This window comes from Clytia hemisphaerica, unplaced genomic scaffold (genome assembly GCF_902728285.1).
Source record: "Clytia hemisphaerica strain Z4C2 unplaced genomic scaffold, Clytia hemisphaerica genome assembly, whole genome shotgun sequence".
Taxonomy (NCBI): Eukaryota; Metazoa; Cnidaria; class Hydrozoa; order Leptothecata; family Clytiidae; genus Clytia; species Clytia hemisphaerica.
In genome coordinates, this window is record NW_027103344.1 from 856,757 (window position 1) to 876,223 (window position 19,467).

General features: G+C 36.1%; 2 protein-coding genes across 2 annotated transcripts; both read right to left on the minus strand.

Moving 5' to 3' along the window:
• Positions 1-1,091: 1,091 nt before the first annotated feature.
• LOC136819459 (F-box/LRR-repeat protein 2-like) lies at positions 1,092-3,091 on the minus strand. Its single transcript, XM_067075685.1, has 2 exons — positions 2,507-3,091; positions 1,092-2,059 (listed from the first exon to the last, which is right to left on the minus strand). Exons 1-2 carry the CDS (start codon positions 3,009-3,011, stop codon positions 1,137-1,139), a joined length of 1,428 nt encoding a protein of 475 aa, XP_066931786.1. The 5' UTR covers positions 3,012-3,091; the 3' UTR covers positions 1,092-1,136.
• Positions 3,092-5,375: 2,284 nt separating this feature from the next.
• Positions 5,376-10,177, minus strand: LOC136819470 (uncharacterized). The gene is made up of 8 exons (XM_067075697.1): positions 10,080-10,177; positions 9,674-9,776; positions 8,840-8,933; positions 8,243-8,288; positions 7,585-7,729; positions 6,791-7,165; positions 6,470-6,631; positions 5,376-5,998 (listed from the first exon to the last, which is right to left on the minus strand). Exons 1-8 carry the CDS (start codon positions 10,110-10,112, stop codon positions 5,850-5,852), a joined length of 1,107 nt encoding a protein of 368 aa, XP_066931798.1. The 5' UTR covers positions 10,113-10,177; the 3' UTR covers positions 5,376-5,849.
• Between the last annotated feature and the right edge of the window lie 9,290 nt (positions 10,178-19,467).

Genomic DNA, 19,467 nt, shown 5'->3' on the forward strand with positions numbered 1-19,467 from the left:
TGTCAACTTCAACAAGGAAGACCATCGTTTCTATTGTGGTCTACACACTGTGGATTACTTTCAGAAAAGATGGCGGATTATTTGTTTAACCTGCGGTTGCTATGGAAATTTAGAGTAGCTCTATCTAGTGTTTTATATAAGATATCCATGGTGGAATCGAATTGTGATCCTCTTACGATGCACTTTATTAAGCGTATTTATTCGTCATACACCCGGGGGGGGGGCAGCCAAGCAAAATGACTGACGGGTATGTGCGGGCACTAAGGGTGTATTTTTCAAGGCATCCGAAATGCACTGTAAGGGTGGGTTTTTTGCGGCCTGCGCTGTAAGGGTAGAAATTTCAGAAAATTTTTGAAAAATCTAGATATTTTGACCAAAAATGCTAGAATTTTGACCATTTTTTGCACGAAAAGGATAGAAAATTTTGGGGAAAATGCACTCTAAGGGTATGATTTTCACTGATTTTTGCTGCACTGTAAGGGTGCAATTTTAAAAGCCAATTTTTGGCCCGCACATACCGTCAGTCCGCAAACCCAGTGCCCCCCCCCCCCCGGGGTCATACACCTTGAGTACAAATGGAATCACCAAAATTTTTGTAAACAGTGCCGAGACACCATAAATATAATCATTCTGGTTGTTTGACATAAATTGCCCCTGATATTATTTTTCAGTCAGAAATGTCAGATTTTTAGGTTTTGTATTAAGCAGCAGTTGAGTTTTAATTCGTCAAATTTTTATTTTGAAAATTGAGAAATCTATTGTTTTTATAATAGAGTTTTTTTACACAACTTTTGATTTTTTAAAGAGTTAGGAAAGAAATTGACTAGTATCAAATCAAGAAGGTATTTTCTGTTTAAATGATTGTATTTTCTTTTTTGTTTCAAAGAAGCTTTATTTTTGGTCTTTTTCAACCAGTCCTTGTTCTTTTTACAAATGCGTGGATTAGGAAACGCTGAACTAATATTATACCAAGAAAAATTATGTGTTTTCCTTGCTTGTCTTGTCTTGTCAGAATTCAACAGGTTTTCTATATGAATGGGTTTAAATGAACTGAAAAATAAATTACAAAAATCTTTGTTTTCACTATCCGGTAATCTATTATCATAACTGTTATATACTATCAGTCAAATTATCAGTTAATTCTGTACTATCTCTGAATCAAACGTATCTAGCCTCGGTGAAGGTAGACTGTACTCTTTATCACACGTCAAAACAACACCATGTCCGAGTTTCGTATCTTCTGTCCGATTATTAAGATCGTATATTTTGGATCCTAGAAGATTCAATCTTTTCAGTGACGTCATCTTGACTTTCAATAAAAGTCTTTCCACCTTACAAGGCGAATAATAGAAATTTATACCAATTTCTTCAATATATTTGCAATGTTTTTCGATGAGCGGTAAAAGGTCTTCAGTTCGTAGCATGTCTTCGTTACCGGTAAAATTGAACCATTTCAATTTCGGTAAAAATGGTAGAATGTTCTCAAATGTTTCATATTCGATAGGAATTAGGCTAGTGTCTAGCGCCTCCAGTTGATTACATTTTTGAAGAAATTGTGTCACTAGATTCATGTCTAAGTCTTGTCTTCGTCGTAACTCGAAACTTTTAAGTGGAAAATGATGACGCGAATCGGTTAACTCTTTCAATAACTCATTCGTCATTATGCATTTCAAATACGTCAGCTGTGGTGCCAAAGTCTTGATTATTCTATGGAGCGCTGTATCATCCAAATAATAACAATTTGATATATCAAGTTCAGTCAAAGGAAGGTTCTCCCATCTCACTCTCTGCAATTCTTCATTTCGGACGCCTGTCCGGCTTAAGAGTAGCGTCTGAATATTCGTGCACCGTCTCATAAGGAACTCCATGCTAGCTCCTCTAATATTTTGACATTTTGATAGACCTACGTATCTCAACGAAGGACACGATTTTGCGATTTCCCTGATGACTTCATCATTGACCCATAATCCTTCAGTCAAATCCAATGCATGAATGTTAGGTAGAAAGTCGAATAGTGATCGATCGTTTTCGAAATATTTTGATAAGTTGTATGTAACACCTATAGGGAAAATGATAGCAAAAATGTTTTCTTTCGCCAGAGATACAACGGGAGCTTCCATAACTCGAACATGTATAAAGAACGAAGCGTTGTTCAAGGTATGGAGATTCCAGTTAAAGACTTGGTCCAGAAAACTTACTCTGCTTAAGGAGAGATTTGAATTCTAAAAGTTCGAGTTATGGAGAATTGCTCTGAAACGGATCGACTGGGTAGAGTTTTATGGTTTGAGATGTTTTTGAACTTGCCAATCCCTTTTGCCAAGCTCAGACGAAAACTGAGGTGATCCTCATTTGACTGTCAGAATGCACTGTAGTATATCTTTAAAAGTTCATAAAAGCTCTGTCTTCTCTCTATCTTGAAATTTGAGTTTGAGAAATTGTATCCAAGAGCTTCACTTTGGCATAGAAAAGAAAATTAATGAAAATTTAGTCGAGGTAAAAAACTTACCAAAAGTTTTAATTTGTGCGCCATATTTGGTGATCAAATCTACCAATAACTCAGTATCTCCTGTTGTCTTTCTCAAGTCAATGTGCTTCAAATCACACGGTATTTCTAAAATCTGATTGGTTGCTTGGGCATCATGTGATCGGATATCTCGTATATGATTGGACGAGCTATTATCACGTGTTGTTATCCGACAATGACGTAATGTTAATGAATTGAGACTTCGAGCGTGTTTTAAGAGTGATTTAAGGATGTTTCGTTCAATCGTGTTTTGTTTGATTTTGATGGATTTGAAACGTTTGACGGGCATGTAGTTTAAGATGGTCTGTAAAATACACGCATCATTCAAGTTGAATTGTGATAAATCACAGGTCTGCCAGAGCTCACTGTCAGCAAGGATCACATACCAACGCTTGCAGACGCTTCTTGCTTTCCATAATCCAGTCTTGGAATCGCATTTTTTAAAGATTTGTAATAATATTGAATCGGGTAGCTCGTTTATTGGCATTTTTTTTGTTCAGTTTTTTTCTTTTTTTCTGGAGTCTCTGCCTTCCTCCAGAATACCTTGAAGAATGAAAAAAAGTGCAGAAGATTTCGAATAAAAATTGGAAATTATTTATTTGACGTCAGTAAAATTGACTCCCTATTTTGACGCTAATTTTGACACCAAGTCAATTTCCCCAGCTCAAATTCGGCCTGTATACTGACGACTAGAGAAGCTATTTTCCACACCAATTTCTTTGTTCTATAAGATCAAAAGTTACTCAAGAAGGGTAAATAAATTTTTTCAACAATACAATGGATAACTTTCCTTACTTCTCCTTACTTCTCCTTAATTCTTCTAATAAAAAGGACCTACAATCGACTTTCCTAGAAATTCTAGCTTTGTATTGATCTTTAGTTATTCGAGTAAAATGACAAGAGATAGAGGTGATCTGATGGTACTGTATTTGTAAAACTGTAAAAATATCTTACCTTTCAAATATTAAAGCTTCACAACTCCAAACTGGTATAAGGTGTCATTCGTAATTCAAAAAGAAATTTATTTTCTACATAGCTACGCTATAAAGAGGAAAGGATAGAAATGATGTTCTTCTAAAGGTTCCTTGAAAAAAAAATTACACGTTTTTTTATAAGAACAAACTATATGAGAACATAAGGCTTCGATGGCCAAAAGTTAAGAACATTATAAAGACTCTGCGGACTCTGAGACATTGAATTTCTTAAAGGAAAATAAAGACAAAAATACTCAAAAAATGGCGAAAATAAGAACATGTTAAGAACATTTTTAGGCTTAAAACTCAAAAAGTTAAGAACATCTCAAGGCTTCAATAGATTTGGATGTTCTTATAAAAAAATATTAACTTCAATAATTTATAACGTTATTCTTAAATTTTTTATAAATTTTTCATCACCTTTCTATTACTTTTCCTCTGAACCTCTTGTGCTTTCGTTCATTAATAATAACCTGTCTAAGTTTAGGGTAAACTAAATTATGATGAATAACCATATATAGAAACTGTGTGGTTTTGAAACATCAGAGAAAGTTTAACTATGAACTTCTTGAAGGTCAACTTCTTGAAGAAAACTTGTTAAAACTTTCTTCTTTCATGTGTATATATGTCTCATATTTTTATCGGTATTTTGAGAATGTTTGAGCCTCAGTTCTATGTTTAAAACCGAAAAGAAATGCTTTACAATATTATCAATCGCCTTTTATCAATCTAGATTTTAATCTTCCAAATTCACCATTCAACATTGATTCTCAAAACCTGTGTTACAGACCTACATACTGTTGAGAAAAATACTCCAAATATGACATTATTGTAAATAGCACTGAACTTTCACATCCATCTCCACTGGAATAATATCCCCTCTAAAATTAACATCGACATTTCTTCCATTCACAAAACTCAAAAAAATGTTAAGAGTAGCGAGGAGAAATTCTCACCGGTTTACTGAAAACACAAAAATACTAAAAAATCCGGGGGGGGCACTCGATTTCAGCCCTTGAGCAGAAAAAAGGTACCCTTACCAGTGCATTTTACCGAATGTTGCTTGACCCTTGCAGTGTAGTTTGATTTCAGAATTTTATTTTGCTGAAACCACCTGAAATGAACTTGAGATGTCGACAAGATGTACAAAACAAATCAAAATAGGTGCGAGTCAAAACTATAGATTTTTGCTGTAAGAATTCAGCAGTCCCCAAACATGCCCCTACAGTGTATCCAGCTAAAGAAAAGACCCTTGCAGTGCACTCTATCATAAGTGCACCCTTTCGGTGCATTTCGAGGGTCTCGAAAAACCTACCCTTTAGGGCGGCACAAGCCGTGGGTTGGACCATATGAGTGTCCCCCGGGTAGAAAAGTATTACTAGCCTTCAGGTCAGCTCACATCTTTATCCATTTAACATAACGAATTGTTTTGTCTGATATGTTATCAAGCTTAATATTAAGAAAAACATACTCCAATTTTTTATTTGAAAAAAGTTTAAAAGGACGTTTAATCTACAGTATTTAATTCCCCGATGTTTATATATCAAATGTAAATAGTTCCCTATTATCAAGTCTCAACAGGATTTTTGAAAGCTTTATATTATAAGAATTCAGCTTGATTAGAATTTCAATGCAAGGAAAACTATACTTTGGAGAAGTAAGTAAGTAAGTTTGCAACAGCAGTCAAGGGCGACCCAAAGGCTCCCCTTTTCATATTATAGCTGATTACTTGAAGGTATAATGACCTCTTATCTGACCATACCGCTATTTTACCTACCGCTCTGCCAAAAATACTGGAAAAACTAAAAACTCAATCACTTTTTTTACAAGCCTTTTTGCATTAAATTGACACATTTGTGGAGCAATTCACTTAAATTACCTTACAATAACATATTATATAAAAATTAATCAAAATTATATTTCCATGAAATAGTCCAGAGTTTTTTTCTTGAGCGAAATCTTGATATAGCGGATTGTGTTAAGTCCATATAAAATTTATTTTTTACTGCTTACTGTATTATATTATATTTAAGTGTCCAATATGTAATTCTGTGTAATTTAAAATGTTTCACCGTGTGTTATTATTCTACTGGCACGCTAGTACTTTAAAAGGTTGGGGACAATTTACAACATAACATTTGATGGTTTTGATCACGGAATTTCCCACGACCACGTCACGGATTTTCCAGCGCTCGTTTTCGGGGATTGGCAGGTCCAGCTGAAATATTTTCAGACTTACGGGAAAGGGTATTTGAAATCGACAATCGATGTGGCAAAGGCTGGCTATCATCCTCCCCGATGGGAAATTGAACACTCAAGCGTGGGCGGCCGCCATTGGAATATCAGATAAGTTATTGTCCAAGATGTCTGTTAATAGCGTCTTTAAGCGATCTATTTGGAACGAGGTTTCGGTTTTCCAACGGTAAATTTGTCATTGGACTTCTATTGTTTCCAGTTTCAAACCATTGAGTGATTGATGCTCGTTCGTATGTGTAACCGTCTAAAGAATGATAGGAAAATAGAAGAACCAAAATTTAGTAATTTAGTAATGATGTATAGGAATAACTGTAGCTACGAGCTGGTGCAATCTTTCCTTGTTAGAACAAAAAAAATACATATCGATCAGTTTAGTTTATCCTTAACAATTTTATTAGGTCACCGCATTCACTACATCACACTTCTTCCTAAAGTGGCGATGAAAAACCTTATCAAAATCCCAATCGTGATAGAAATTCTATTTTTCCAAGGTTAAAGACCAGTGAGGGTGGTTTTGGAGTGTGATTTTCCATTGAATTTTAAATGGGGATGCAAACAAAGTCAACTTTCCAGTGGGGTTGAAATTGTAGGGTATTTTACATCGTGGGGACAAAATTCTGGCGAAAGTTGTCGGGGCCTGTGATACAGGGGCGTTTTATCACAGATTAAAATGGACAATCAGTTTGTCCAAACCACTTAAGGTAATGTCTTTTACCTGCCACGATAACAGGATCAGTCATCAACTCTTGAGTTATCGGACAGAGAAATTCGTCCGGTGTTTCCTCCTCTTTTTCTTTAGTTCTCTTCTCTTCTTCTTTTTCTTTTTCTAATAATTTAGTTAAATTCCTCATAATCTTCCTTCGGTGACCGAATGGCTCTAAAAAGAGATCGAATGATGAATTGTTTATCATACTGGCTAAAGCTAAAGTATTTTTCAAAACATTATACAAATCCAATACTTAAGTCTACCCAGTTTACTTTTGTAAAGAGCATAAGTGCCTATCCAAAGTCTGGAGGTTCTGTAATGGATACTAACCTATTTTAAGAGCGTCTACTAGTGATTCTTCATTCTGTTCCAACAACTCAACACCATCGATCGCATGAAAGCGGAACAATTCACAATATTCTTCCAGAGATATATCTTTCAGCCAATCACAAACATCTTCAACAGTCCACGAATCGAGTTGTTTTACTCGCCAATCGCCACTGCTTTTTCTTGGTACTGTTTGTGTATTCAATGAGCCAGTATCATAAGTGTCTTCACAATTCCGTGTCGATGGCCCTCGTAAAGTCCTCCTATCACACCGATTTCTTGTCAATGCAACAGGATTTGTTGATGCTTGGAAGGGGTGGTCACTACTACCAGCAAACCCTCGTAAAGGAGGTGGAGCGAGGCCATTATATTTTCCATCTGAAATTAAATGGAAAGCATCCAAATTAACTGGGTTGAATATACAAGAGAATAACCTGGTAAGTTTTGATGTAGGGAAGCAAACCATGCTACAAAAATATTTCATTATTAAAATATTTGTTTTTTCTTCGAACATCCGTTTTTACGGATTTCAATGATATTTCGAAAACCAGAAGCCATTGATAACCCTAATTTAATTTTCATAACGTGCAGAATTAAATATAATTGGTCTATTCTTGTTCCATTACACAGTCAAAATGGATCCATTTCACAGTCGAAATGGATCACGGGTAATCAGGATTGATTGCGCCCCGATAACTTTCCCACCAGGCGGTAAACCGTTAGCAACAACTTTGTTGGGTAAAGAAAACGATGTGACAATGGATCTGTTGTAAATCCTCGAAAAAATATTTTCTTACACTCATTTTGAGGCAATTTCATACGGGCTGTTTCAATACCACCGTTTGTCTGTACAAAAGCGTAAAGTTCTTTGAACGTCTCTTCATCGTCAAGTTGAGCTTGTGTTATACCAATGTGCACAAATAATGCAAACCAGCGTGGATCCTAAAGGTAATTTGACCATAGAGCTTTATACAAGCCCTGGAGGCAAGTTCGGCCAGTAAAACTTTTTAACCGCAGTTCTTTTGGTACCCTAATGCTAAAACTACTCAATGGGGTTTATCGAGGAAAGTGCCATGTCTATATACCTTTTTGTGAGATATCTGTGATGTAGCGCCGTAGTCGAACTCACATACATCATATTCTTTTACACACTAAAAGGCTAACTGCTCACAGATTTCCTGTGGAAGTGTATCCAATTTTGAAGTCAACCATGTTGTTTTCTATTTTACAAAGCATTCAAATCGCGCTGTTGACGAACAGAAGTGAAAACAAGATGGCGAACAAGTAAGCTCTAAAACTTGACACACTTCCTTTTATATAAAAAGCCCGACCCAGTCAAGTAGTTTGAGATCAGTGGCTATCACTACTTTTAAAGGCAATTGGTCAAAATAAGACTTTGAGGCTTTTGAGTGAGCTCAAACCTGTAACATTCTGCAAACTTTAATCTATGCTTACCTTTAAAACAATCTTTGGATCATTTGGACCATTTCTGTAAGTATACCTAAAAGTTTAAATTCATTTCCGTTGAGCTTTTCTGGGAAAATATTGTTCTAAACCGCCGACTACTAAACCCAGGTGCATCTTCCCACTTTTTGTAGGAGATCCATTTTTATTGGTTAAACGGAGATTATTGGGTAAGTTTCTCCAACATTTTCTCCTGAAAGCTGACTTTTCTAAAAAGCTAACATGACTAAAAACATTTGGTCCAAAGGGTATTTCCGGGGGTATTTCGCATTTGCAGATCAGTCTCTAAAATACAAAATACAAAGACCAAAAGACGCCGACAAAAAATGACACTGTACCCTAAAATTGGGCCCCGACCTTAATGAGAGAAATTTTTGCGGGAATTTGGTTTGGCGGATGGCTGGAAAAGTTAAATTTGGCGGGAACTCAATTTGACGGCTAAATCTGCCAAATCTACCAAATGTTCTTTCCTCCAAAATTTCTTCCTTTAAAGTCTCTAATAATTTAAACAAAAGGACAGAAGCGGGCCTCAAGCTCCTCAAGCTTCCTGATATATATTAAAAGTTAGATTTTTTTAGTCGACTTTACCTTACTGAACGATGTGGCGGTGGTGGTGGTGCTATTTGTGTTGGGTGGGACGGAGGACGGGGTGGTGCTCTTCCCGATATATTAGGTTTTCTCACTGTAAAAGTGTTAAGAATCGTTACTTGCCAGGTCTATTCGATACAAGAAAAAAAATTATGAAATGTCATTGTTCCTCTTACTAGATTAGCATAGATTAGCATAGATCACCGCAATAATATTTGGCACAAAAGGGGATTTCCCTCAAAACTAAAACCGCAAGTGACTTTTAAGTGCTTTAAAGTACGGTTGGAAAGTAGAGTTTTAACATTAAACTTAAAACTTACGTCCTTAGGATCTCAGAATAATTTAAAACTGTCCCCCTCCCAGCGGCCGATTTTTTGGCGGCACCGAAAGACAAGGGTCGGAAAAAGGCGCCTCTTATTACTAATTCTGGCGCCCCTTTGCTTTAATACAACCAATGAAGAATCTCCTTGGTAGGATTTGAAGCCAACAAATCCTACTAAAGTTGCGCGGCCTTGAGCGGCTCGCCTGGTTTTTACACAAATGACAGATTTAAACTAAAATTTACCGCTAAATTTTGAAAAAAATATCAATTGTAAACAAAGGAATTGCTAGATTCAATCTGTCGTCAAAAATACGGCGCATATTTCAAGGCTTCACTTTTTCTTGTCTGAGAAAGGTTAGAGATTCTACTCTAGCCCATCGGGGTTTTAAACTCAATGAATACAACACGACAAGATTCCAACAAAGATCTCAAAATTGTCTCCCCAGCTTTTGTCGACCCACCACGCTACTGCTGGAGAGAACCCAAGTTGACCTTAAAATAAACAAGCCTACCAATGATTGACTGTCGTCTTCTCTCAACCTCCTTTTCAAGTGTTTGTCTGAAATGTTGCGCCTCGTTAGTATCGGAGAAATTTAAGCCGGCAAACACTTGTCCCTTAAAAAAATTAAAATATAATCATCGTATTTTATTACCATAAAATTCAATAATGGGGTAAATTTAATGCTTTTCTTCTAGATTTATCTGACTTTGGACCAATTCTGACCATGTTAAATCTCATTTTGAATGTCGATATGCTTCGGTAATTAGCTACCCTGAGTGTAGTCTGATTCGCAGACCTATACTTCCTATAGGAAACTTTTTTCGCTAGAGGATGAGCAGAAGCCTACCCTGAGTGCATCAATTTCAATAAGGAAATTGACTGACTACTTTGCGCTTGAACTTCTCGCTAGAACTTACATTTTCACAAATTGAGTAGAAATTTTGTGTCATAGCGTTGCATTGAAAATTCTTCCTGTGAGAAGCTTTCAAGTCATACTCCCATACAATCGCCTTTAGCTGAAAAATCAGATTAATATTATAGGATCGTTTGACATGGAAGAAGTAACTACTTTAAATGCTCTGTTCTTAGGTAAAACTTGAGTAAAATTTAAACATTTACATTAAAGGGAGCAATTTTGGTGGGAACTTAAGGGCTCTGACCATAGTCAATTTTTCATAATTGCCATGTTTAAAATGTGTTTTCTGACTGATGTAACCAACAAATCTATGGCATGTTATACATTTTCTGTTAGACAAACTATTCCTGAATCTGGAAATTCAAAAATTGCATTGAAAGAGTTTGATGAAGAAGAAAATGAAGACTTTTGCGAGGAAGAGTATTTCAACTTTGAAGAGCTTAGTTTCGGCGAAGAAAAAACATTTTGAAAAATTTTTCGCAGTAGATGGTGTATCTTTTACCAAACAATAAAAATCTTTGCGGAAAATTTTTGTAAATGTTTCTTTGTCTCGAAATCTTCAAAATAGTGGTTTTTCATCAATTTTTCATCTGGATTTTGCTTTAAAAAACAGTCATAACTTTTGACACATCTTTTTAAAAAAATTTTCCGCAAAATTTAAAATAGTTCAATTCTTTGCGGACAGTTTGAAAAAAGTTCGAAACAAAAAGGTTAATTACCCATTAAAACTTAGCACTTTTTATAAAAGAAGGTGATGCAACATATTACTCAGGCAAATTAAGGCACGTCCAAATTTACCATAATTATACATAATTAAGCTAAGTTTGAAAAATCTGGACAGGCCTTAATTTGCCTGAGTATTAACGTTTTTTTAAAGTTCATAACGTCATCATTGCAAATAACTTCTTAATTACTCTTAAGGGGGTTGATTAAAAAGCAATTTATAAAGGCAATTCTTTGTTAAAAGTGTCAAAGAATCTAAAACATAACTTTTATGTTCAGATACTAAAATCAATTTTCTGACTATGGTCAGAGCCCTTAATGTTTGGTCAAAAGCTGCAACACGCATTACCACAGTTACCAACGGTTCAATCATCCAATACCGACTTAACGAGACGAGATTACAAAGCCAAAGAGAGAGCCCGGGGGTACTAGGGTTGCGAGCTGACGGGGGGTGGGGGTGCCGCCCGACTTTCGAACTTTGGACCTTTACCAGGACTAAAAAAGAGAAAACCAAGGAAATTTTGGGAATGCGGGACAAATTTGACCAATTTTGACCAAATTTCGATCTTTCAGGGGGTAAAAAGTTGAAATTTTCCTATTTTTCCGACCCTTAGTGGGACTTAAATTTGATTTTCTGATTTTTCCGACCCTTAGCGGGGCTTTGGAAGTCCAAAAAAGGTACCCTTAAGGGCGGCACATACCGTACCCTCCATTTGCCTAAGTACCCCCCCCCCGGGAGAGAGAGCAGCTGATTACGCTAATAAACGTCGAAATGCCACAGACCGTACCATCGGTTAGTGTAAAACACAGGTCACAGGTCACAGGTCACAGGTCACGGGTCACAGGTCACAGGTCATACAAATTACTGGACTGGAAAACTGTAACGCACTCGTAACATACAACTCATAACATAAGTTCCTGAAAATATTATATGTAATGGAAATATAATATCAAAATATGTTATTTAGAAGACTTAAACAACAAATCATCAACCCCAAATATTGACAACAAATGACACTTAAATTATGTAAATATGGCCCTAAAATGGTTCTAGATCAATAAAATACATTTGGAAGTATATTTTTGACATTAACAACTGTTTTTCAAACATTTTCTTTGTGTTTTACAATACTTGAAGCTGACCTGTCAACACTGACCTGTGACCCGTGACCTGTGACCTGTGACCTATGACCTGCGTTTTACACTAACCGCCATACCATCGATATTGGAGATCAGGTTCTCGTTAAGCAACGTAAAAAGAACAAATTATCGACATCATTTGATATTGTTCCGTTTATAGTTACCGACATAAGGGTCCATGATAACTGTGAAAGCACTAACCTCGGACAGAACATTGACTCGAAACATTTCTCATTTTAAGCCCCTTCCTAAGACCACTGAGTTGCCTAAGTTTAAGGGCTCTGACCATAGTCAGAAAATTGATTTTAGTATCTGAACATAAAAGTTATGTTTTAGATTCTTTAACACTTTTAACAAAGAATTGCCTTTATAACTTGCTTTTTAATCAAACCCCTTAAGAGTAATTAAGAGCTTAATTGCAAAAATGACGTTATGAACTTTACAAAGACGTTAATAATATGTTGCATCACCTTCTTTTATAAAAAGTGCTAAGTTTTAACATGAACATATAAACGACTGGACGTCTATCTTTTATTGTCACTTTGAAGCGAGCTTCGTTGCCGCCTGTATTTCAAAATTGGTATAAAAAATCCGACAATATTCCGTCATAATTTTATTTCTTTGAATTATTTAGGTAAAAGGATTGATAGAGCTTGAACATTATTCCTAATGCATAAAAATATTATTTTCGAATTTTTTCACAAGCTTGCAATATATTTTATCAACATTTTCAACTCTAAAAGGCAGAATTTCAACTGCGTGTATACTTTTGAATCCCTTTTGTCACTCCAATAATTTTTATTATGACTTGAAAAAAATAGCTTGCCAAAGTTGAGAGCCTGTTTCATAAGAATATGGAAATTAGAATGTGACACTCTCTAAAATTATTAGACACTTTTAAGTCAAAATTTAGAAATATTAGTCGGAGTTTTGACAAGCTGACGATGATTTTGCCTCTGTTATCTTTGTTATGATATAGATAAAAAACTTGAGAAGAGTAGAACAGCAGAGACTTTTGTCGAAGTTTTGACGTTGTTAGCAAGGTATTCCCAAGTGGTATACCATCAAAATCTATTGTTTCATTTTATGCTTTTAACGAGGCGGCAACGAAGCTAGCACCCTTTTCTACAAAAAGACAAAGGAGATGGATGTCCAGTCGTTTATATGTTCATGGTTTTAATGGGTAATTACCCTTTTTGTTTCGAACTTTTTTCAAACTGTCCGCAAAGAATTGAACTATTTTAAATTTTGCGGAAAATTTTTCTAAAAAGATGTGTCAAAAGTTATGACTGTTTTTTTAAGCAAAATCCAGATGAAAAATTGATGAAAAACTACTATTTTGAAGATTTCGAGACAAAGAAGCATTTACAAAAATTTTCCGCAAAAATTTTTATCCTTCGGTAAAAGATACTTCATCTACAGCGAAAATTTTTTCAAAATGTTTTTTCTTCGCCGAAACTAAGCTCTTCAAAGTTGAAATACTCTTCCTCGCAAAAGTCTTCATTTTCTTTTTCATGAAATTTTTTCAATGCAATTTTTGAATTTTCAGATTCAGGAATAGTTTGTCTAACAGAAAATGTATAACATGCCATAGTTTTGTTGGTTACATCAGTCAGAAAACACATTTTAAACACGGCAATTATGAAAAATTCACTATGGTCAGAGCCCTTAAGGGAGGGAGGAAGGACATGTTAGATGAGAATGATAGTATCAACCACTTGAATGCTCTTATATGAAGAAAGAGATGGACTTATTTATTCTCTTGCTTTTAACGCCCTTTGAATGCTGTTATTGTTCGAACGGACAAACTTTTTAATTTTTATGTTTTGATTTACATTTGAAATGTTCTTTTCTATAATAAAAGTAAGTTTTTTTTGTTTTGAAAAGAATTCGAATGTCATTAATAAATACGATCGTTAAATACATTCGAAAACATTTCAAACAAAAGAAAAGAGAAAAACAGGATCAGGCAAAGCTGGGCAGAAATTAAAATTACTAAATGTAGATGGGCCTTAAATTTCAAAACAAAGGCTGAATAAAGTCTAGACCAGGCTCTATCCGATCTGTCAATCAAAACAAAAGCCATCCTGAGACGGGAGGTCGTCAGTAGTCCGACACTTTCTAGTCCGACAGTAAAAATGTCCGACGTTGGATTTGACGAAAGTGTCAGTATTCCGACAACAATTTTGTCCGACAACGAGTCAAAAAAAACATATAAAAATCGAAATATGAATCGTGGAAGAGGAAACACATCTTTTCCGATTTTGAGGGTAGGCCCCTAAACCCGACTTTTCTTAAATTTTGGAAAGCTTGTTAGGATTAGACTTTCAAGAGTCAAGAGATTGGATTTAGCTGTTTTTACGACCCTTCTTTAGTGATTTACAACCCTGATTGGTCCTTTATTTCTACTTATGCCAAAATGTCGCCAAAATAAACTTTTATTAATATTATCTCAGAGAAAAACCCTTATTCAACATTCGACACTCTAAAATCTTGCGTTTTCGGACAAAAGCGACGTCGGAAAAAAAGACTTCCAAATTGTAAATTTATTTTATAGATTCTGACTATTTTACTGTCGGACTAGAAGATGTCGGACTAGTGACATGCACCCCCTTAGACTCCCGCCCCCCCCCCACAACACCATACTGGGGTATTATAAAAGAAGTAGGGATATGGCCAATGAGGCAAAGAGTACAGTACCAAAGACTAATGTTGTATGAAAGCATGATGAAATCGGATGACAATAGATTGGGGGAAATTCCCCAGAAAAATTCGGAAAGGAGAGACAATTGGTATCATAAAACTCGTCATAAAACAGAAGAAATAGCTAGAAAGATGGATGTAGAGATTGATCAGGCAGGAGAGATGACAACAGAGGGATGGAAAAAGATGATCAAGTTGAAAATGAAGGAAGGAATTGAGATAGAATGGGAAGAAAATCAGAAAGGAAAGAGGAAAACCAGACACCAAATTGGCCAACAATTTGAGAGAAAGGAATACATCAAGGAAGTGGGAGTGACGAAGCTAGTAAGACAATAAGCTTATTCAAACACAATTCCAAATATGGGGGAAAACGTAATATTTTATTGGGAAATTATGTTTCACAAAGTTTGGCAAACGTAACATCTGGACCCGTTTTTGCTGGTTCCCAGCGTCAATATAGGCTAACAAAAGGTCTGGACAAAAATAAATCGGTTAGGTTTTTGTCATTTTTGGATTGTGAAACTGTGACTCACAAGCTCCAGAAATTGAAATTCCCAACCAGCGTATCCGAATATCCGCATCCAGATTTAAAGTTTGTGAAATTGCATTTGACAACCTTGTGAAGAGTTGCAGGATCCCAACCTTGTGATTAGTTTGGGAAACCCACCTATTCCCAAATCTGGAAACGACATTTCACAAAGCTTGTGATCTATTAATTTTTTCCTGTGAAGAAGGAGGTTAGAAATGGTGGATATTAGAAATAATTTCGGTAAAAGAAGAAGATGTGAATGTGGTGAGAAAGAAACAACGGAAAACCTATTCACATGCCTAAACAATGAAGATCTGGAAGCTGAGTGGGTCAGAGAGACTCATGATTTAAAAAAGATAAGAAAAGTAAATAAATTTATAGATGGAAAAATAGAACAGAGAAAGGAACAAGAATAAAGGAAAAAGAAAGGAATCGGAAAAGTCCTGCATCACCAGTGGATGCTTGTTTTAACCAACAAAGTGGACGACGCTACAGATACAGATACAGAACTTATCAAGAACAAACAGGTATAACCCGGGGGGGTACTTAGGCAAAAGTGGATGATGTAATGGGTATGTGCGGAGGGTCGGTTTTTTCACCTTTCAAAGTCTCTCTAAGGGCCTCTAAGGGTCGGGAATATCAGAAAGTTTTAGATTAGTCTCTCTAAGGGTCGGAAAATTCAGGATTTTTAGGAAATTCTTTGATTTCCAGAGAAAAATTATTAATAAAGTCTCTCTAAGGGTATGGCTTTTTTCAAAAATCTAGAAAAAATTTCGAAAAGTCTCTCTAACTCTAAGGGTCACCTTTTCAGCAAAAATCAGTCTCTCATAAGGGTCGGTTTTCGGAAGTCCCGTCCGCACATACCCCTCTCATTCGCCAACCCTAGTACCCCCCCCCCGGGGTATAACACACCAACAAAATAACACAGTACGGCTATATAGATACGGACGATAGCATCGTCTACTGGATCGCTGGATTTATACACGGGCCGGATAGGTTAACTCCCGGAAATTAACCCATTTACACGTACGAAATTATTTTCACTTTGGCGTGTAATCAAGGCCTACCAATGAAGCGCTAAAAATCTCAGGAATTTTTAAACCGGCAGGTACAAAATGCATAAAACATAATGCATATTGCATAATGCATAATAGTATTGTGTAATTTACAGAACGATTTTATATTTTCCAAAACTCTCCTTTGTAGAGGCTAAAACCGTGAAACCCTGTTTAGAAGAGTTTCTTAAGTAAACATTCCGATCAGAGGGATTTCCCCAGGCATGATATTTACTTTTCGAATTCGAACAAAAGAGAAAACATTCGAATCATAACAACAAAGGGTTTTCCGCCAGCATAAATAATAAGAAGATGCAACAGATCAGAAAGGTTTCCCCCTTCTTCTTTTTCAAAAAAAGGTAAACACATTTAAACATTCGAATGTAAAATGATTCGAAGTCTATTTTCTTTGATCTAGCTTTCGCATTAAGCTCTTTACTTCATATTGGCTGGATATTGGCTTATCTAACAAAAAGCATTCACATGGTTAATAATGCTTTGTAAGAGGGAAAACCCGTTGAAATTTGTTAGAAATTGTTCGAAAAGATCTCCGAGATATGGAAGCCGAGAAGGGTCATTTGGCGATTTCTTTCAAAATCTGTCGAGATTTCTTTCAAGTTGTCGAGCTTCCAATAAGTGTCGCATTCCCAAAAGAATCGCGATTTCATTTTTTTCCAGAAAAAATATAGAGATTCCCTCATCAAAACTGCGGGAACATAAACTAAACGCAGGACATGGGTATCACCTCCACACGCATGGGAAGTCCGTAGGGTTTCAATTTGTCGTAGCCATCTATATGCCACGCGTCATTAGGGCCATCAGATTGATAAACACGCCTTCTTAACTTTCTAGCCTTCCTCATTTCGGTGCCCTCAGGATCGATCTCTCTTATTTAGTATGATTTACCGAAGTTGATCGTCGCTGACTTCACCACCAGCTTTACTTAGCCCATTATCTCTCAATCTTCTTTTCAATGTGCTTAGACTCATATTCAACGCATGGTTATGAGCCAAAAACAATAAAATTGATTCGTATTGAAAGCCCCTTCTGAAATAGTACTCAATTACATCTCTTTCTGTTTCAAGAGTGTTGACGATAATGTTCTGCTTTTGTGTGCCACAATTGCCACAAAAGATGTCCCTAATTTCATTGCCACATCTATGGCAAAACATCGTTAAAGAAAAGCTTGGCACGTGGACTTTTCACAAGTGGATAATAATAGGGTGATTCCCCCAGTGTAATGTTCGATGCTTTTTTGGAAGCTCGACAGTTTGAAAGAATTCTCGACAACTTGAAAGAAATCTCGACAACTTGAAAGAAATCTCGACAGTTTAAAGGAAATCTCGACAGTTTGAAAGAATTCTCGACAGTTTGAAAGAATTCTCGACAGTTTGAAAGAATTCTCGACAGTTTGAAAGAATTCTCGACAGTTTGAAAGAAATCTCGACAGATTGTGAAAGAAATCGCCAGCTGACCCTTCTCGGCTTCCATACCGAGAAAACCCAGAATAAAGATCTTGCTATAAAATTTACGTTTTCGAGTTTTCGCTTTCGAAAAGTAATATACGGAGGAGAAATTTTCGTGTTTTTTCTACACTATACTACATTCTGTAAAATACAACTATGAAAATCAAAATGGCGACAAGCATTTTCAGTGGATCATGGATTTTCTTCATCATCTAAAATACAGATTTACAGCTTTCTACCCTTTATTTTTTGGTAGAAAATGGTATATTTGTTTTGTTGAAAGTAACATCTTTCAAATTCTCCTTATTATAGACTCTAAAATTGACATTTTTCAAATATTATGCATTATGCATTATGCAATATGCATTATGTTTTATGTATTTTGAACCTGCCGATTTTTAAACAGTAGAAAACTAGAAAACCTTTTAACATTTAAAAACAGTCAAGAACAAGTGCAAATTTAGGATATGCTTAATAGACCTTCAACTTGATTCAGGTAACTCTCATCCTTGTTGTTGCAAACATATCCTAGATGATCAATGTTGTTTTTTCTGAAAGCTTGGATTTCCTACTAGGGTATCTCATTTTAAAAAGAAACTATCTTGCGTGCTTTTTTAAGAACTAGACACAGAGGCCATTTCTTCCAAGTGTCTATTCCTCCTTTTCAACAAATAACCCTTTTTCAAAATAGGGCTGGACACTTTGTGCATCTTGGTGAGGAGAAGGGGGGCTCAAGCCCCGGGGGGGTTCTAGCTAGGGCTGCAAGCTGACGGCGGAGGGGTGCCGCCCGACTTTCAAACTTTGGACCCTTACCGGGACTAAAAAGGAAAAATCAAAGGAAAATTTTGTGAATTTTACGACCCTTTGCGGGACAAATTTGACCAATTTTGATCAAATTTCGATCTTTCAGGGAGTAAAAAGTTGAAATTTTTGCTTTTTTCACGACCCACGGCATGGCCCGAACATGTTCGGGCCTGTTCGGACCTAGCCTGGGAATCCATGCTATGATTTCTTCTTTGGTAAACTGATGGCGAAATGTATAGCATGGTATGGGTTGAGAGTTTGAATTTCTTAGATCCTTAACGGTTGAAAACATAGCCAATCAAATTTTGTTATTCTTTTATTGGTCACACTTTCTTAGAGAAAGCGCACTTTCGAAATTTGGTTTTTATTTTAGTAAGTGAGGACAGCGCTAAATTCGAATTTCCCACTGTAAAAAATGTGAGTCCAATATTGGACTCACAGCTCGAACCCGTCTTGTGTACATCAAATTATGAAAAAACACACGACAGTTCTCCTGTCTAGTTCGGACCATGCTCGGGCCACAAAAAAGTATTATTGAATCGGCCCAAACATTTTGTTCGGACCATGTTCGGCCCATTTATTTACCTTTCCTGGTTTATCATCATCATCCATTGTTAAATATTTTCATTAGACAAATTCAAAGTTCCAAATATCAGTTTGATTCACAAAGTTGTATAGCTAACGGTACAAAAAACAATCCAGAAAAATTCTGCTTCGAATAGGAGAAGACCACGAGAAAAGGGAACGGGATGAAGAATAAAAAGAAGACCATATTATGTAAGATTCAAATCATTCTTTTTAATAATTTTCCTAACTTAATTGGAAAATAGATGATCAGTCCGTCACAAACAGCGATATTTCGATCGCACGGAAGCGCTTCAAAACACCCGCTTTTTTGGAGTTTTGTCTCGATTACCCAAAACGCTTCAATCTCGCGTAGGCTTAGGGGTCAAGACTAGAACCCCCAAT